The sequence below is a fragment of the Eulemur rufifrons genome, chromosome 29, assembly GCF_041146395.1.
Source record: "Eulemur rufifrons isolate Redbay chromosome 29, OSU_ERuf_1, whole genome shotgun sequence".
In the NCBI taxonomy this organism is placed as follows: domain Eukaryota; kingdom Metazoa; phylum Chordata; class Mammalia; order Primates; family Lemuridae; genus Eulemur; species Eulemur rufifrons.
The window spans coordinates 97,659,407-97,674,163 of record NC_091011.1 but is presented as its reverse complement, the minus strand read 5'-3'; the positions used below and the strand labels follow the sequence as shown (position 1 = coordinate 97,674,163).

General features: G+C 48.2%; 1 protein-coding gene across 3 annotated transcripts in view; it reads right to left on the bottom strand.

The window, feature by feature from the left end:
* DPP6 (dipeptidyl peptidase like 6) overlaps window positions 1-14,757 on the bottom strand; it is a 643,862-nt gene that overhangs the window by 433,371 nt on the left and 195,734 nt on the right. For 2 of the 3 annotated variants that reach the window (XR_011231801.1, XM_069462596.1), the window contains exon 1: window positions 10,087-10,464. The exons of the other annotated variant lie outside the window; for it this stretch is intronic. Coding sequence is in view for 1 of the 2 variants with exons in the window: in XM_069462596.1 (XP_069318697.1) it covers window positions 10,087-10,143 (57 nt within the window). In the remaining variant the exon portion in view is untranslated. Of the gene's footprint in view, window positions 1-10,086; window positions 10,465-14,757 lie in introns of those variants that run through there. 3 annotated transcript variants of the gene reach the window in all.

Here is a 14,757-nt window from a genome sequence, read left to right as displayed (position 1 = left end):
CACGTGGAGAAACGGTGTCAGGTAGGACAGGTGTGGGCAGGGCGGGGGAAGGGAAGGTGGAACGACACTGCAAGCATCAGGCAGAGCAAGACAAGACGGGGATTCAGAGGGGGATCTGATTTCCCCCAGGGCTCTGAAATTGTGATTTATTTGTTCAATGATTCATTTGATGAATAAATGAATAAAAGCACAGAACTTCAACTTTGTGGGTCGTTTGCTGGAGAAGGTTTAGAGAGGAGGACACCATTCATTCCTTCACTGATTCAGTTAGCACATGGAGGAGTGCGTTCACCACTGTGCTTGGTGTTGGAGATACAGTAACACGACATGGTTTGTGTCCTTCAGAGCCTTGTAGCTATGCGCCAAGGAAGGTAAAATAGGTACCATATTAAAGTCTTGAAATCTTCAATGGATGGAGCCCTCGGTCAGACTTCCCCCTACTGAAGGAAGAGCACAGTTGAACATCCCAGGTGGATGTCGCCACGCTTCTCCTAGGATGACCGCGGGTTGACAAGTCAGCTGTGACTTGGAGAGTATGTCTTGATACTCCACTAACACTGCCGTCTAGGGACATAAATCCACAGATTCCCAGTTCTGCCTTTTGCAGCAACACAGAAAATAAAAAAGATCAAAATCTTATCTCCTCTTCTAATAATATTCAAACACCCTTCAAATATTAATTAAAGGCATTATGGTGACACAGTTTAGTTCCTCGTAGTCAGCTACGCAGTTGCATTCCGTTAGCCTCCCATCGCTGAACACGGCTCACAGACCCACTGTCTACCACTTCTGGGGGCTCCTACCCACTCATCCCTGACCACTGTCCCCAGCCCCACTTCAGCCCCTCCATGTGCTGTGCCCCCACTCTACCTGGCACAGCCCCCAGATGTGACGGCTGCTTGGTCAATATCTGCACAAGGTTTGAGCGCTGAACACGTCCCTACTGATGTGTCTGCAGACTGTACTAGCTCTCTGGGAGGCCACAGTAAGACAACAGAGATCTCAACCTGGAGTCCATGGGCAGAGTGACAGAGATGTGAGCCCCAGGAACTTAAGAGATTCTGGGAATTTTTCTGGAGTAGATCCATGACTTTCATCAAACCCTCAAACAGGATCCGTAATCCTAGGGTTAATAAACAACATACTTTTGGTTCATTTTAAGCTTCTGAGCACATAAAATTTCCAGATGTTTTAACATGAACCCCTCCTGTGCCAAATCCCCAATCCAGACAGGTGATACCCTGGGACTCCCCTCCCTTAGACCCCCATCTTCCCACACCTGTTGTACAGCTACTACCTGTGACGCTATTCAGCTGGAAGGTGAAATTGAAAATTAACTACTACATACTTCCAAAGCATGCATAATTTATTAATTGTTGCTTACTTTTAAAAATTGGGGAGATAGACAATTATAACACCCTTGTCATTTTCCTTGTTTCACAAGCAACTCATTAAATAACTAAGTAACCCATTAATGACTAAAATATGAAAGGTCGCTATGAACCACCTAATGCACTCAGGGCAGGTGCAATAAAAAGAAGAAACAGCTGTGTCTGTCTATGAGCGGCAAAGACGAAGAACTGCAGTAGCCCTCAATTCACCTCGTGTACACACTTTTTCTTTTCTTTTCTTTGTAAGAGATGGGGTCTGGCCACGTTGCCCAGGCTGGAGTGCAGTGGCTGATCACAGGCGTGGTCATAGTACACTGCAGCCTGGAACTCCTGGCCTCAAGTGATCTTCCCACCTCGGCCTCCAGAGTAGCTGGGACTACAGGCGTGCACCACCGTGCCTAGCCCATTTCTTAACTGATCTCCAGACAGATAGTTTCTAATCCATCTGCATTGCCTAATTCCTTTATTTCCTTTGGCGTTTCCAGTTAATATCAGTTTTTATGTTAATGTTCTTAGCATATTATTTTTACCATGTCTCACTCAGGATTGCTTGATTCAAAGCAAAAAAATTGGGGTGTTGGGGGGGCGAGTCGTGCTCTGAATTTGCAATTTGCCGGCTGTGTGATTTCGGTAATTTGCTCAACCTCTCTGAGCTCTATTTTCTCCTGTGTACAATTAGACTGATGAATTAGATGTGTGTTTTGTGAACTGTGCCCCAGCCTGCCCTCGGGCTCTGCCGACACATCTCAGGCCACTAGGGAAGTGCTCTCACCTTCCCATGCCAGTCTTGGCTTATTTCCATTGGAGAAAAGGTTTCTGTTACTTATACAAAAGTCCCAAAATCATTGGGTAAGAGGGTCTATCAGATGCTTTAAAACTCAAACCTTCTGTGATTTTATAGAACAATCCAACTTAGAATGGACACACACGCCCTTGACAAATGCTGAAAACAGTATCATTGTTATGTCAATACACATAGTAGGTGCTCACTAAACAGCAGTTTGCAATCTCCGTGCCAACAGCAGCATTCTGAGCTTAATCAATATTTTCTTGTGCTTTTTATTCCCACAGCAGCAGTGTGATGGGCGTTACCTGCATCTCACAGACACAGACACAGATGTGTTTGCCCACGGTCCCTCGGCTAGCAGGTGGGAGAGCTGGGGCCAGAGGTCGGGCTTCCCCGCCACAGCACAGCTCTGCCCCCAACTCCCCAGAAGGACTCGTGTTGAGGCTGAGAACAAGTCCTCCCTACCCCGACCCTCATCACCAGCAGGTAGAATTAATAAAATGCATTAAGGGAGCTTGTGAGACACTAAAGATTCATGATTTTTAATGATAAAATAGTTTCTACCTGCGCAAGTTCTCTTATTAATCAATCTCTTTTTTAACCGTGCACTGCATGACTTGGTGTTAGAGGAATGGAGTGTTTACTTGGTTCATCAACACCAGAGCCAGAAATTCCAATTGTCTTGAGTCTTCCTAAACATTTCGCTCTCAGGCCAGTCCAAGAAATACTAGAGAGACAGACAGACAGATACAAATATACATACACAGGGGCCATGAGGTCTCCAAATACCCTGTTGCTTCCAGGTCAACTTGGATTTACTTGTGAGATCACAAACCCTTTCCGCTCTTTGTAAACCAGGAGTTTCCAGCGCCCTTTTTCATCCACCAGGACCTGACTCGATGAAATAACCACACGCACAAAACGAAATCCTACGTCCACATCGCTCCCCCAGCCTCACCTGTTTCACAAACACCTGTTCTCCCAAGCAAGAACCTGTCCGGCCAAGGTCAGATTTCCTCCCTCCCTTCTAGAACTTCACCAATCCCTTGCTGCTTTCCACGGCAGGCTTTACACGTCATCCGGCTTTGAAACACTCTCACGGCGTCATTTCCTGTTCCTGTTTCCCAAGCCATCTCCACGTGCCCCCAAGCACACATTCTGCCTTGCCCCGCAGACCGGCTGCCCCTTGGTTCCGGCGACGTGGCCGGGCACTTTGCTGCCCCTCCTCACCTTCGGCTGCTCCTCTCCGGCTCTCCCCTCCCCACCCCGGCTGCCTCCCACTATGTTACCGCTTCACCAAAATAAAAATCTTCTGATCCAACATCTGTCTGATAAGTGGATGGGATATTAGGCAGGCTGTTAAAATTAAAAATATGTTTACTTCCCTCTCCCACTCAGGGACCTGATTTGAGATACATACTTAGTGTCATAATTTTACAATTTCCAGAGTGAATCCTATAACAACTTCAGATATTCTAACAAGAAGAATAAAAGCACCGCTTGAAAATAAAGAAGTAAAATTTGTTCATTAATGTAAAAACATACATCACTGCCATTCAAGGCCAGCTCTGTTGTTGCAGATTAATTTCTATAATTAAAGAGAAAAAAATAGGGATATATTTCGAATTTGGGGGCCGCAATGTTACCTCTTGCCGTGGGTAATCTATTCAAAGGGTTGAGGCCGGGCGCGGTGGCTCACGCCTGTAATCCTAGCACTCTGGGAGGCCGAGACGGGTGGATCGCTTGAGGTCAGGAGTTCGAGACCAGCCTGAGCAAGAGTGAGACCCCGTCTCTACTAAAAATAGAAAGAAATTATATGGACAACTAAAATATATATATACAAAAAATTAGCCGGGCATGGTGGCGCATGCCTGTAGTCCCAGCTACTCGGGAGGCTGAGGCAGGAGGATCGCTTAAGCCCAGGAGTTTGAGGTTGCTGTGAGCTAGACTGACGCCACGGCACTCACTCTAGCCTGGGCAACAGAGTGAGACTCTGTCTCAAAAAAAAACAAACAAACAAAAAAAAAAAAAAACAAAGGGTTGGACCAATCTTTAAGAGAATGGGTTCCTCTTACCTTCGAGAGAAATCTTATCGCATGTCAGAAGAGGGACTTTGGCCTTTCAAAGTGCTTTGAGAGCCTCTCTCCACTACCACCGTCCGCACCTCGGTTTCCCATTTCCGTCAGCAGATCTGCGCTGACGCTGTCAGGTCTGTCTCCCACCTGCCCGCACTCAGGCGCACACACGGCTACTTTCTGGAAGCCTGTGTTCCAAATTAGGGACTTAGCAGCTTGCCACGGTCTCAGAGTCTCTCGCAGTTTCCCACTGGGCAGAGCAGTTTTTCTTGAGCTCTGGCAGGCGAAGTTAAATCTCTCAAAAGATTGATCGGATACTAGTAAGGGAATAATATACGCATTGTCACTGAAAATTCTATATGCAAGACTTTATTATATCAGCGATGTGCTTTGCAAAGCCATTGGGGGAGGACTGAGTTCAGGATCCTGGCCATCACTTCTAAAAATAGACAGGCACCGCATCAAAGCAGACCCACAACACCGACTCAACGTCTGTGCCTGCGACAATTTTCCCTAAGAAGGAATTGCTGAAAATTGCAACTCTATTGCCATGAAATCCTCCTGGACTCGGACGCAGAGAGCAGCAACTGGCCCTCTTATCTGGCACCTGCCTTATCCACACCAGCTCGGACACAAACGCAGAATAAACAGGCACTTACATGAGGTACACAACTGATCAGTGATGTAAGGGAGGCCAAGATCACCCTCACTGTGACCTCCACTTAATTTTTCATGCATGAGGTGACTAAATACTTTATTTTTTTCTTCCATTAGCTCTGCCATAACTTTGTACCGGAAATTCCAACCATTAACAATTCCATTTGGTTTCATCACCAATGGCTACTGTTAAAGTCATAAATGCTCTCAGGAGAGTAACAGATGACACCCATCTTTTACAATTTTTTAATGATTGGCTTTGTCTCAGTCAATTAACAAGGTTCAGGTGGCGCAGCGCCTGTGGCAGTTTTGGTGGAGTCAAGCATGGGTGAAGGGTGGTGCGTCACGGGTGCAGTGGAGGCTCAAGGCATCCGTGTGGGGTGGCAGCACAGAGTCCCGAAAAGTCCACCGAAAGCGGAGCTGGGAAGAGGTCAGAGAATAAACCTTCTGGCTGTGACCACTCTAGCTGGGCGGTGTGTGTTGAGACCTCTCCACCGGCTTTTCACCTATTTCCCCCTTCAGGGAGCGCGGGCTACGGGGCTGTGGAAGTCAGGAAGGACTTCAGGTGTCGGCCATGTTCGGAATCACACGGACAGGGTTGGGGCTTCCACCGCACCCAGTCTGGCCTGGTGCCCGCCCCGCGCTGTAAGGACACACGTTCAGCAACCCTACAACTTGAAGTAAGACCATTTTAGTTCATTTTGTTTTTCCAAATGAGGTCTGAAACCAAGAATATGCAACCTTTATCTGTCTGATCTTTTTAAAGTAAGGACATCAAACTACCATTGATCTCTCAAAGCTTATGGAGAATCATTTCTCCCTAAATTATATTCTGTTTCTTAAATTTCAGGACTATCGACAGACTCAGTCTGCCCTTTTTCTCAACACGAGAGGGTGAACCATGTTTGCTGCAAAACCAAATCCGTTCGTGCCAAACACAGGCCTGGCTCATCTCCACTAAAGCTAATAACGCAGCAATTCCGAGGAGGCAGAAACAGGGTGACTGTCCATTACTGTAAGTGATCAGCCAATGATCCGAGTTTAGGCTGCACCAACAACCAATCTGGGGACCTTTCGTCCATGCCCCCCTCCAGACTGGACTTTCATGAGGTGACTAAATATTCAACAACCCTTGCTGATCGGCGTTTTTGAATATTAACAGACTGTGACATGGATCCCAGAAGACTGGGAACCGCCTGGAGGTCCCGGAGCACAGTTCAGGAGGGCTGTAAGCTAGTTGCTTGTTTCCTTGCCGTGTTGCTCTCTCTGGTGGTGAGACCCAGCGTCCCTCTGTGAGGACAGCACACACCAGCTAAGCTCCTCCCTCTCCCCACAGACCTCGGGCTGCTCCCCTCAGCCTCCCCCCAGACCCGCCCGGGACCCCAGAACGCAGCTCTCATCTGGGTGTGCTCTCTCCAGGTACCCCCAGCTTCTGAGTTCTCCTCTCACCTCCTACACACATCAGCCCTTTTGCAGCCAAGGCACATTCCTCTTCCTGCTTGCTCTGGGAGTTCATGAGTCCTAGCTCTACTGCTACACAGTCCTAAGACCTGGTGTTCCTATTCTTCTCCCAGTTCCTTCAAGACTTTTCAGACAGAGAGTCTTAGATAATTCAGACCAAGCGCAGAATGGACTTTAGTTGACGTGAGTATAGTTGCTGTATCCAATGTCACTTTTTTTGAAGCGTGAAAGGACCACCTCTCCTATCAGGACTCATCAATAACATCATGTTTGCACTTCCTAATATCAATCTTGTGATTCTGGGTTTCCATCCACTTTTTTTTTTTCTCATACCACATTTAGCTAAGTGCAGATTCCTCACATTGACTTTCTTCCTTAACATGGTTACATAAAAAATTTAACTCTCCTGATAGTCAAAGCCAGGTCCTCCCTTTCTGTACCGAATTTCACTATTGCAAGAGGCAACAAGATGGAACACAAAGAGCACTGGACAGGAGCGTCCGAGGTCCTGCTCTGGAGTCACTGTCCCACGTGCCCTTCTGGGAGGTCACCTAACTTCTCTCCGAATTCTAAGCTACATGCATTTGAAAGTCCACTCTGCTGAACGTGCTACTTATAAAATTCTATTCAGTTCAAAAAATTCTTCAGTAATGACATTATTATTACAAATGTTCAGATAAATAATTTAACCTATCAGTCAACACTAGGTCCTGGGTCCCATAATTTAATAGGAGAATAGACACCCAGGGGCTATCTGTTAGGACTTGCTCAGCTTCCAGAAAATGGAGAAGCTACAAAAAAAAAATAATAATAATAATAATTGTCACATACACAAGGCATGATCAGAACAGCTGATTTTCAGGTCTAAGAAAGTTAAAGATGTGACCGAAGTTAACATACAGCAAAAGATCCAAGTTAGTCAATAGAATATAGATTTCCACAGGAGAAGGGGTTTTTTGGAGATCTTTTAAGGAAAGGCATATTCTCATATATTTGTGAGATTCCTGAGCACAAGAGGGTAAACAAAGGTGTGGGGTGCACTTGTGGGGTCCGTTCCAACTCTGTGACTTTGTGACACATGAGGTGTGCATGTGCTCATGTGTGCATGTGTGTGTGCATAGACATGTACACACATGCACACGCATATACAGAATATGTCCCTAAAAACTTATCCCTGCTCACAGGTGAGCACAGGTGTGTCGCAGCTCGGTGGAAGCACGGGGCACTCACCTTTCCGTCCGCTCTCACTCACCAGCATCGGCGTGCACTGCTTTTTGGTTTCGAGTCATTTGAAACAAGGAGAGTATGTATTAAAATAAATTTGTACTGTTATTTATTTTAAGGGAAAAATCCCTTAATTTGGTTCTCAAAGGAGGGATTGAGTTTGCACGTGAGAATACACTGAATTTAAACCAAACTAGCCTTTGCTGTCTCTGGTTCTTTTACCAGGCTTAACTCTGCGTGGAAGGGGAAGGAGGATGCAGACCAAGCTGATTCCGTTTTTACTGAGGACTCTCGGCACCATCTGACTGGCTTCAGAGCCAAAGGATGAATTCAATTCATTTAGATTACAAGATACATTTGTTTCCAGACATCTCTGGGCTGATAATACTTCATTGAAAAATAAGCTTTAGCGTCTCCAAAAAGAAAGAGAAATGGTCTTCTATAAGTCAATTCTTGTTAAGATCTCAGCCAAGGTCTCTTAGAGGTATACATGTTTTAAATGTGAGATCATCAGCCTCCATCCCATTTGGCTTCCCTCATCCCAGCTCTGGGTTCAAGAAGTTTTCTGGGTCAAGAAGATGCCCCTCTGAGAATGGAGGAAAAAGGACTGTCCCAGCGGCATGGGGTGAGGACAGCCGCTTCTGGGTGTCCCACCTGTGCTCTGGAGCCACAGAAGCCTCTGGTCTTCAGTTTTATACCAGGTCAAGCGCTCCCCAAGTGAGGCAGGTTCAAGGATGGGAAATTTCCAATGATGAGAAGGTATCATCTCAAACCATGAGCGTATACAGCTTCCCAAACCCACACCATAATGAGCCATCTCCACTTTCCTGGCATGCTGAGGTATCTGACAAAATAAGAGCGAAATTATACAGGAACCAGGGAATTTCTTATGCATAGCACAGATTGAGCTTTTGACTCCCAATCCTTGGGTTTAGACCTAAAAATAGCAATCTGCTCTTTCGTAAGTATCACCTCTGTCCCCTGGTCAGAAATGCTACCTGAGTCCTAGTTCAAGCCTGTAAGTCCAGCCCACGTTGACTCAATCAATGTGAGGGAGGAGAACTGTAATAAAAGGAAACCCACTTAGTTACAAGATGCTAATTTGGGGTGGAAATATTCCTATACAGAGAGAATATTCTGTAGAATTTTTGAGGAAGAGGGATTGGTTTGTCTATTTTGAACCTGTCAAGCTATACTAAGCATTAACCCTTCTACCAGCTCTCATACTGAATATAAGAATTTTTAGATGCCCAAATTTAGAAAATCTTTTTCATAGAAGAAATAAAATTGCATTTAAATCCTTTAGATGATGACAATAATGATGGTGATTAGGCTAATATGATGGCCCCTTTTTCTAATCAAAAAATGGGCTTTAGGAAAATGACCCCCAATATGGAGTTCACGTTAAATATAAATCCAAAGTTGGCTTCATGTATGTCCCTGAATGGTAGGAGTCTGTCACACAATGTCCCCAATGTGGCCCTTTGCTTTCCTGAACTCTAGAGAGGTGTCCTTTCTTTGCCCCAATCCCAGCAAATGAGACCGACCGGCAACCCTAAAATAAATAGGAGAAATCAGCATATGCTGTTGATTTACCAAGCTTGAGCAAACTGCTCCCGAATCTCCCGGTGTCTCCCAGGATCTATTTTAATGATCTGCCTGAGGTGAACTAAGCAGTGATTAAAAGCCAAGAGCCCTCAAGATGTGCAAGAAGGGAAGTCCACGGTCCCCAGGAGTGGTGAAGTCAGCCTGCTGATTCACCTTGCCGCCCCTCTGCCCCAGCCTCTGCCCACGGTGCGGCCAGGGCGACTGTGCTGTGCCACCCGGACCCCTCGGACCTTCTCTGTCCCAGCCACCCTGGACACCCGCTACTGCCCGACTGAGTCCTGCTATGCAGCCTCCAGCTGGTCCAGCAGGGAGAGTTGCTCTCTTCCCACCCAGGATGGGCAGCGCGGATCTGCTCATACCTTCAAAAAACACTTGAGGAAAAGGGGCACGAGGCGTATGGAAAGAAAACGTCCTTTAAACATAGCTCATTTTCTCTTCACTTGTCTTAGAAGCAAAGCAAAGTCCTGTTGGAGGGTCAGAATAAGCTGATTCTTTTTTTGCTACACCTCTTCCTCCCCTCTCCCCAAAATGACAAAGTACTAGTTGGGAACCTTCACAACTAAGGCATTAAATGAGGCAGCTCTGAAGAGAGGCCTTTGTCCAAAGGTGCTTCACGTCAAGTTTACCTTGCCAGATGCTCCTGCGCGTGCCCGGCATTGATGGGGCCAGGGACCCTCCGAGACGAGAGGGGGCGGGGGGGGGAGGAGTGCAGCCCCCCACAGCACTCGGGGAACACTTGGTGTCCCCTCCCAGCCCGGTGGCTGGGGGGCTACAGGCATAAACAAATACAGAGCCATTCAAGAAATGCATGTTCTCTTACACACACACACACACACACACACACACACGCACACGCGGCGCAGGGACCCCAAAGCAGCATTACCTGCTCCTGCTGCTGCACGGATTTCCCCGAGGCGCTCGGCTCCTTCGCGGTGGTCATGGTCCCTGCAGGGCGCCCGCCACCGCCGGCCGGGGTCTCACGCGGAGTTGGGAGCCAGCCGGGTGCAAGGGCGAGGTGGGAGCAGTGTGATTTTAGTCCATACTTCGGAAATCACGGGCTATTTTGGGGAGGGTGGGGGAGGGACAGCGCGCAGACCAGCCTAGTTCCCTCTGGAAATGCCAAGAGCGGCCGGGATCAGAGGAGGGAAGATGCCGCTGCTCGGCGGGGCTTCTCCAATTAGCAACAGCCTCTGCAATCGCCACAGAAACAACGACACTGCTTAGCAACCGGCAACCGGCGCCGGGTGCAGGAGGGGACCCGGCGGCGCGCCGCCTCCCCACCGCCGCCGCCGGCCGCGCACGGCGCATGCTCGGGCGCGCTCCTGGCTGGGCTGGGCCGGGGCCGCCGGGCAGGGGGCCGCGCGGGACGCCGCCTGCAGCCCGGGACTTTGTCGCCTGTCCTGGCACAACCCACCACCGTGCGGGGAGTGGTGGGAGGGCTGAAGCTGCCGCCCCTGCAGCAGAGCGCGCCGCCCGCTCCTACCTGGGCAGGGGCACCGGGTGGCCGCAGGGGGGATGCTCTTTGTTTTCCCTGCTGCAAAGTGTCTGGTGCGTTTGAGAAGCCAGGTGGTCTGTGGGCACAGGGGAAGCATCTTTTCGGTTTGCCCGATGGGTTTTGCAGGGGCGCCAGCTTTTGAAATATGGCCTTTATTTTCCTTAAAATTCAGTAAACTCATGTTCCATCTTTAGAGTCAAAGAATCTATATTTCTCTAAGAAAATCAACCAGGGCCTCAAAGGAGTCTCCTTTAAAATAAATAAAGGAGAAGAAATAAACAAAAACCCTAGCTTGTAAGATGGCCTTACAGAAACATAAGGGCTCCTGGGTGTGTCCTCCCCTCAAGAGGAAGCAGGACAGGAGGTGGCCTTGCCTGAGGCCTCCACCTTGCGCTGCCCGGGGGCCCTGCCCTGCCTGGCGTCTGCGCCCGCGGGCACAGAGCTGGTGGGCAGAGGAGGAAGGCCTGTGGCAGCTCTAGGGAAGGCTCCTAACTCAGCCAGGTCTTTGCAGGTGGGGCTACCTCGCGGCCCTCCCAGTGTGCGTGTGACCAAGCCCTCTGCCCTTGCCGCTCTAACTCCTGGTCTGGAGTCTCTAATTCCGTCACTGGCTCTTGGCGACAGGCGTTCCCTGACCTGGGGGAGCCCAACCACCTGTGTGCAGGGCGCCAGTCAGCACCCCCAGTGGTAAAGTCCTCCAGGCGGGGGAGGACTTTTCCAGTCTCTGCACCCCCGCGAGGCCCAGTGCACTACCTCACAGAGGAAAGGCGAACTAAATAGGTTTCCGTGCAAGAGGTGGTTTAGGAGGCTTCCTGCTGCCCCGCCCCCGCCCCAAGTCATTTTACAAAATCCAAGGGTTCTCGTCCTTCCTCAGAGTTGACAGAAGAATCCAGATCATGGCAGAATGGCTGGCCACCTTTATCACAGCCTGAACTTAATTCTGGTCTGTGTATTTGGCACAGATTCCAAGAGGTCTGGATGGACGGCTGGTAGCTTGCATGGTTTGGCCAAGAGTACAAGAAAGAAAACCCCATGCAAACCCTCACCACAGGCGGCAAGGTGTCAGTTCCAGCCCTATTCATCTTTGTGGGCTTCCTACTGGCATGTTTGGAACCTAAGTTCTTACCAATGTTGGCAGGAGGGAATGTGCCAGGCTAAGGACATGCTGGCCAGCTCTCGAGGAGTCTCCCTATAGTCACAGGATCCTCAGTGGAAGGTCCCACCTTCGTCCCATCCCTGGCCCCCGGCAGCCACGTGAGGTTGCTAAGCTAACTTGTCATGGAGAGAAGGGCCGGGCAGGGAGGTGAGTAGTCACTCTCCCCTGACACACCTGTAATGCAGTCGCCCCTGGAAGACCTTGACCAGAGGAGAAATCAGCAGCCTCTGCCTGAGAATAGACCTTCACAACTGCAGTCTCAGAATTGCCCAGGCTCTCGGAATTCTTCTGTCTCCAAAAAGTCCTCTTAAACCTAAAACCCAGGGGCGGGTCAAATCTCAAGCTCTCGTCTGTTAACATCTCAGAAAGGATTCATTGCTAATCTGCTGATGCCATGGACACGACCCAGGAGTGATACCCAAGGACAGGGATGCGAGTGATACCCAAGGACAGGGGCGACAGCAGATGGGAAGATGGAGATTTGAAGGGAGCAGAGACCTGTCTCCTGCACAGGCCTCCCGGGCGCTCATCTACACTGGGGAAGTGGCACCTGGGGATGCTCGGCTGGGTGTGGTGGGGACACTTTCAGACATGTCCCACTTTCCTTCTCAGTAAGGAGCTTAAAATATCATTTTACACCTAAAATGAATATGGATATAATGCAAAGTTTGTGCATATTTGTAAGATTATACAAATGAATGTATAACTTCAAAGGAATGTCCTGCTGGACTCAGATCACCAGGCCCCGCCCCCAGGCCCCCCACACCCGCATTCATTAGCTCTGCCATCAGGAGCCTTCAGGAGGGAAAGTTTGGGAATTGCTGGTGGAGAATCAGGCCAGGCTGTGCCACCCAGAGCCTTTTCATGGGATGTTCTGGCACCGGCTTTCCAGTTGCCTACTTGACTTTGCTTTTAAAAGCAAAAGGGCAGGAAATCCTGCCATTTGCAACAGCTCGGATGAACCTGGAGGACATTATGCCAAGTGAAATAAATCAGGCACAGAAAGACAAACACTGCATGATTCCACTTACATGAGGCATCTAGAATAGTCAAACTCACGGAAGCAAAGGGTAGAACGGTGGCTGCCAGGGACTCGAGGGAGGGGAAATGGGGAGTTGCTAATTAACAGGCGTAAGGTCTCAGTTATTCAAGATAAACATGTTCTAGAGATCTGTGGTATAACATTGTACCTATGGATAATGATACTGGACTGTACACTTAAAATTTGTTAAGAGGGTAGATCTCATATTAAGTGTTCTTACCATAGTAAAAAACATCAAAAAAAAAAAAAAAGTACTGCCCTTTGTTCATATTTTAAAATTAATCAGTATCCCTCTAGAGCTACAGTCTCCAACCCCTGGGCCGCAGAGCAGTATTGGTCCATGGCCTGTTAGGAACCAGCTGCAGAGAAGGAGGTGGGTGGCAGATGAGCTAGTGAAGCTTCACTTGTATTTACAGCCGCTCCCCATCACTCACATCACCCCTGAGCTGGGCCTCCTGTCAGATCAGCCACAGCATTAGATTCTTGGAGGAGCTTGAACCCTACTGTAAACCTCGCATGTGAAGGATCTAGGTCGTTTGCTCCTTGTGAGAATCTAATGCCTGATGACCTCAGCTGGAGCTGAGCTAGTGATGCTAGTGCTGGGGAGCAGCTGCAAATACAGATTATCATTAGCAGAGAGGGCTGACTGCACAGAGACCATAATAAACCAATTGCTTGCAGACTCATATAAAAACACTATCACTGAGTGGCAAGTGACAATGTAATAGTAATGGAAATGAAGTCCACAATAAATGTAATTTGCTTGAATCATCCCGAAACCATCTCCCTGACCCAGGTCCATGGAAAAATTGTCTCCCGTGAAACCAGTCCCTGGTGCCAAAAAGGTTGGAGACCACTGCTCTAGAGAACAAACAGGGTACTTAAGTTTATCTTCTCAAGCTAAAGGTGTTTGCATATTACTGCAAGTACACAGAGACCTCTTTCATTGGAGATCAAATCTAAATTTTCCTCTACATTATCATCTAACACTCTCTGGTCAGAGAAAAGGTTAACAACTGGCAGATATAGGACATATTACCCACCCCCACCAGGTTGTGCCGACCAAAAGAAAAGAATTTATAGGCAAAATTCCAGAAAGCAGTATTTATAAATATTATGATTTTCAGTAACTACAGACTTCAGGGAATATGACTCAGAGCAGAGTTCAGGGTGAATCTAGTAGGGGCAGGGGTGTGGCCAGGGGCAGGGGTGTGGCCAGGGGCAGGAGGGTATCCTCTGGGCCCCTTTCCCAGCGCCCTATACAGAAGTGCTCACTGAATACTGAATTGATATCAGACACACTTAGCAAATGGGCACACTAAATGCTCACCTGCCCTCAGTCATAATAGCAATAAAACAGCCACCTGCTGCGTCCTAAGTGCTGGACAGCCAGTATCTGACCTCACACCCCAGCAACTCTATGATGCAGGTACAGTTATTTCCCCCATTTTACAAATAAGGAACGTGGCATTTAGAGAATTTAATATAAAACCCAGGGTCACTCAGAGTAAGTAGCCAAACCAGACCTCAAATTCTGGCTGTCCAGGCCCTAAACCACCATATCACACTGCCTTGAAATACCTGGACATAAAATATTAAAAATATTTACCTAGTCCATGCTTTAGGAATGACACTGAGCTGTTTATACATATTACCTAATTACCTAAATTAATCCTTAAAAATCTGTTAGGTGCTTACTGTACTGGTTTGCTAGGACTGCCACAACAAAGTCCCACTGGGCAGCTTACACAACAGAAATTTACTTTCTCCCAGTTCTGGAGACTAGATATGAAATCAAGGTGTTGGTTCTCCTGTGGCTGCTCTCTTGGCTTGTGGACGGCCGTCTTCTCCCTGTGTCCTCACG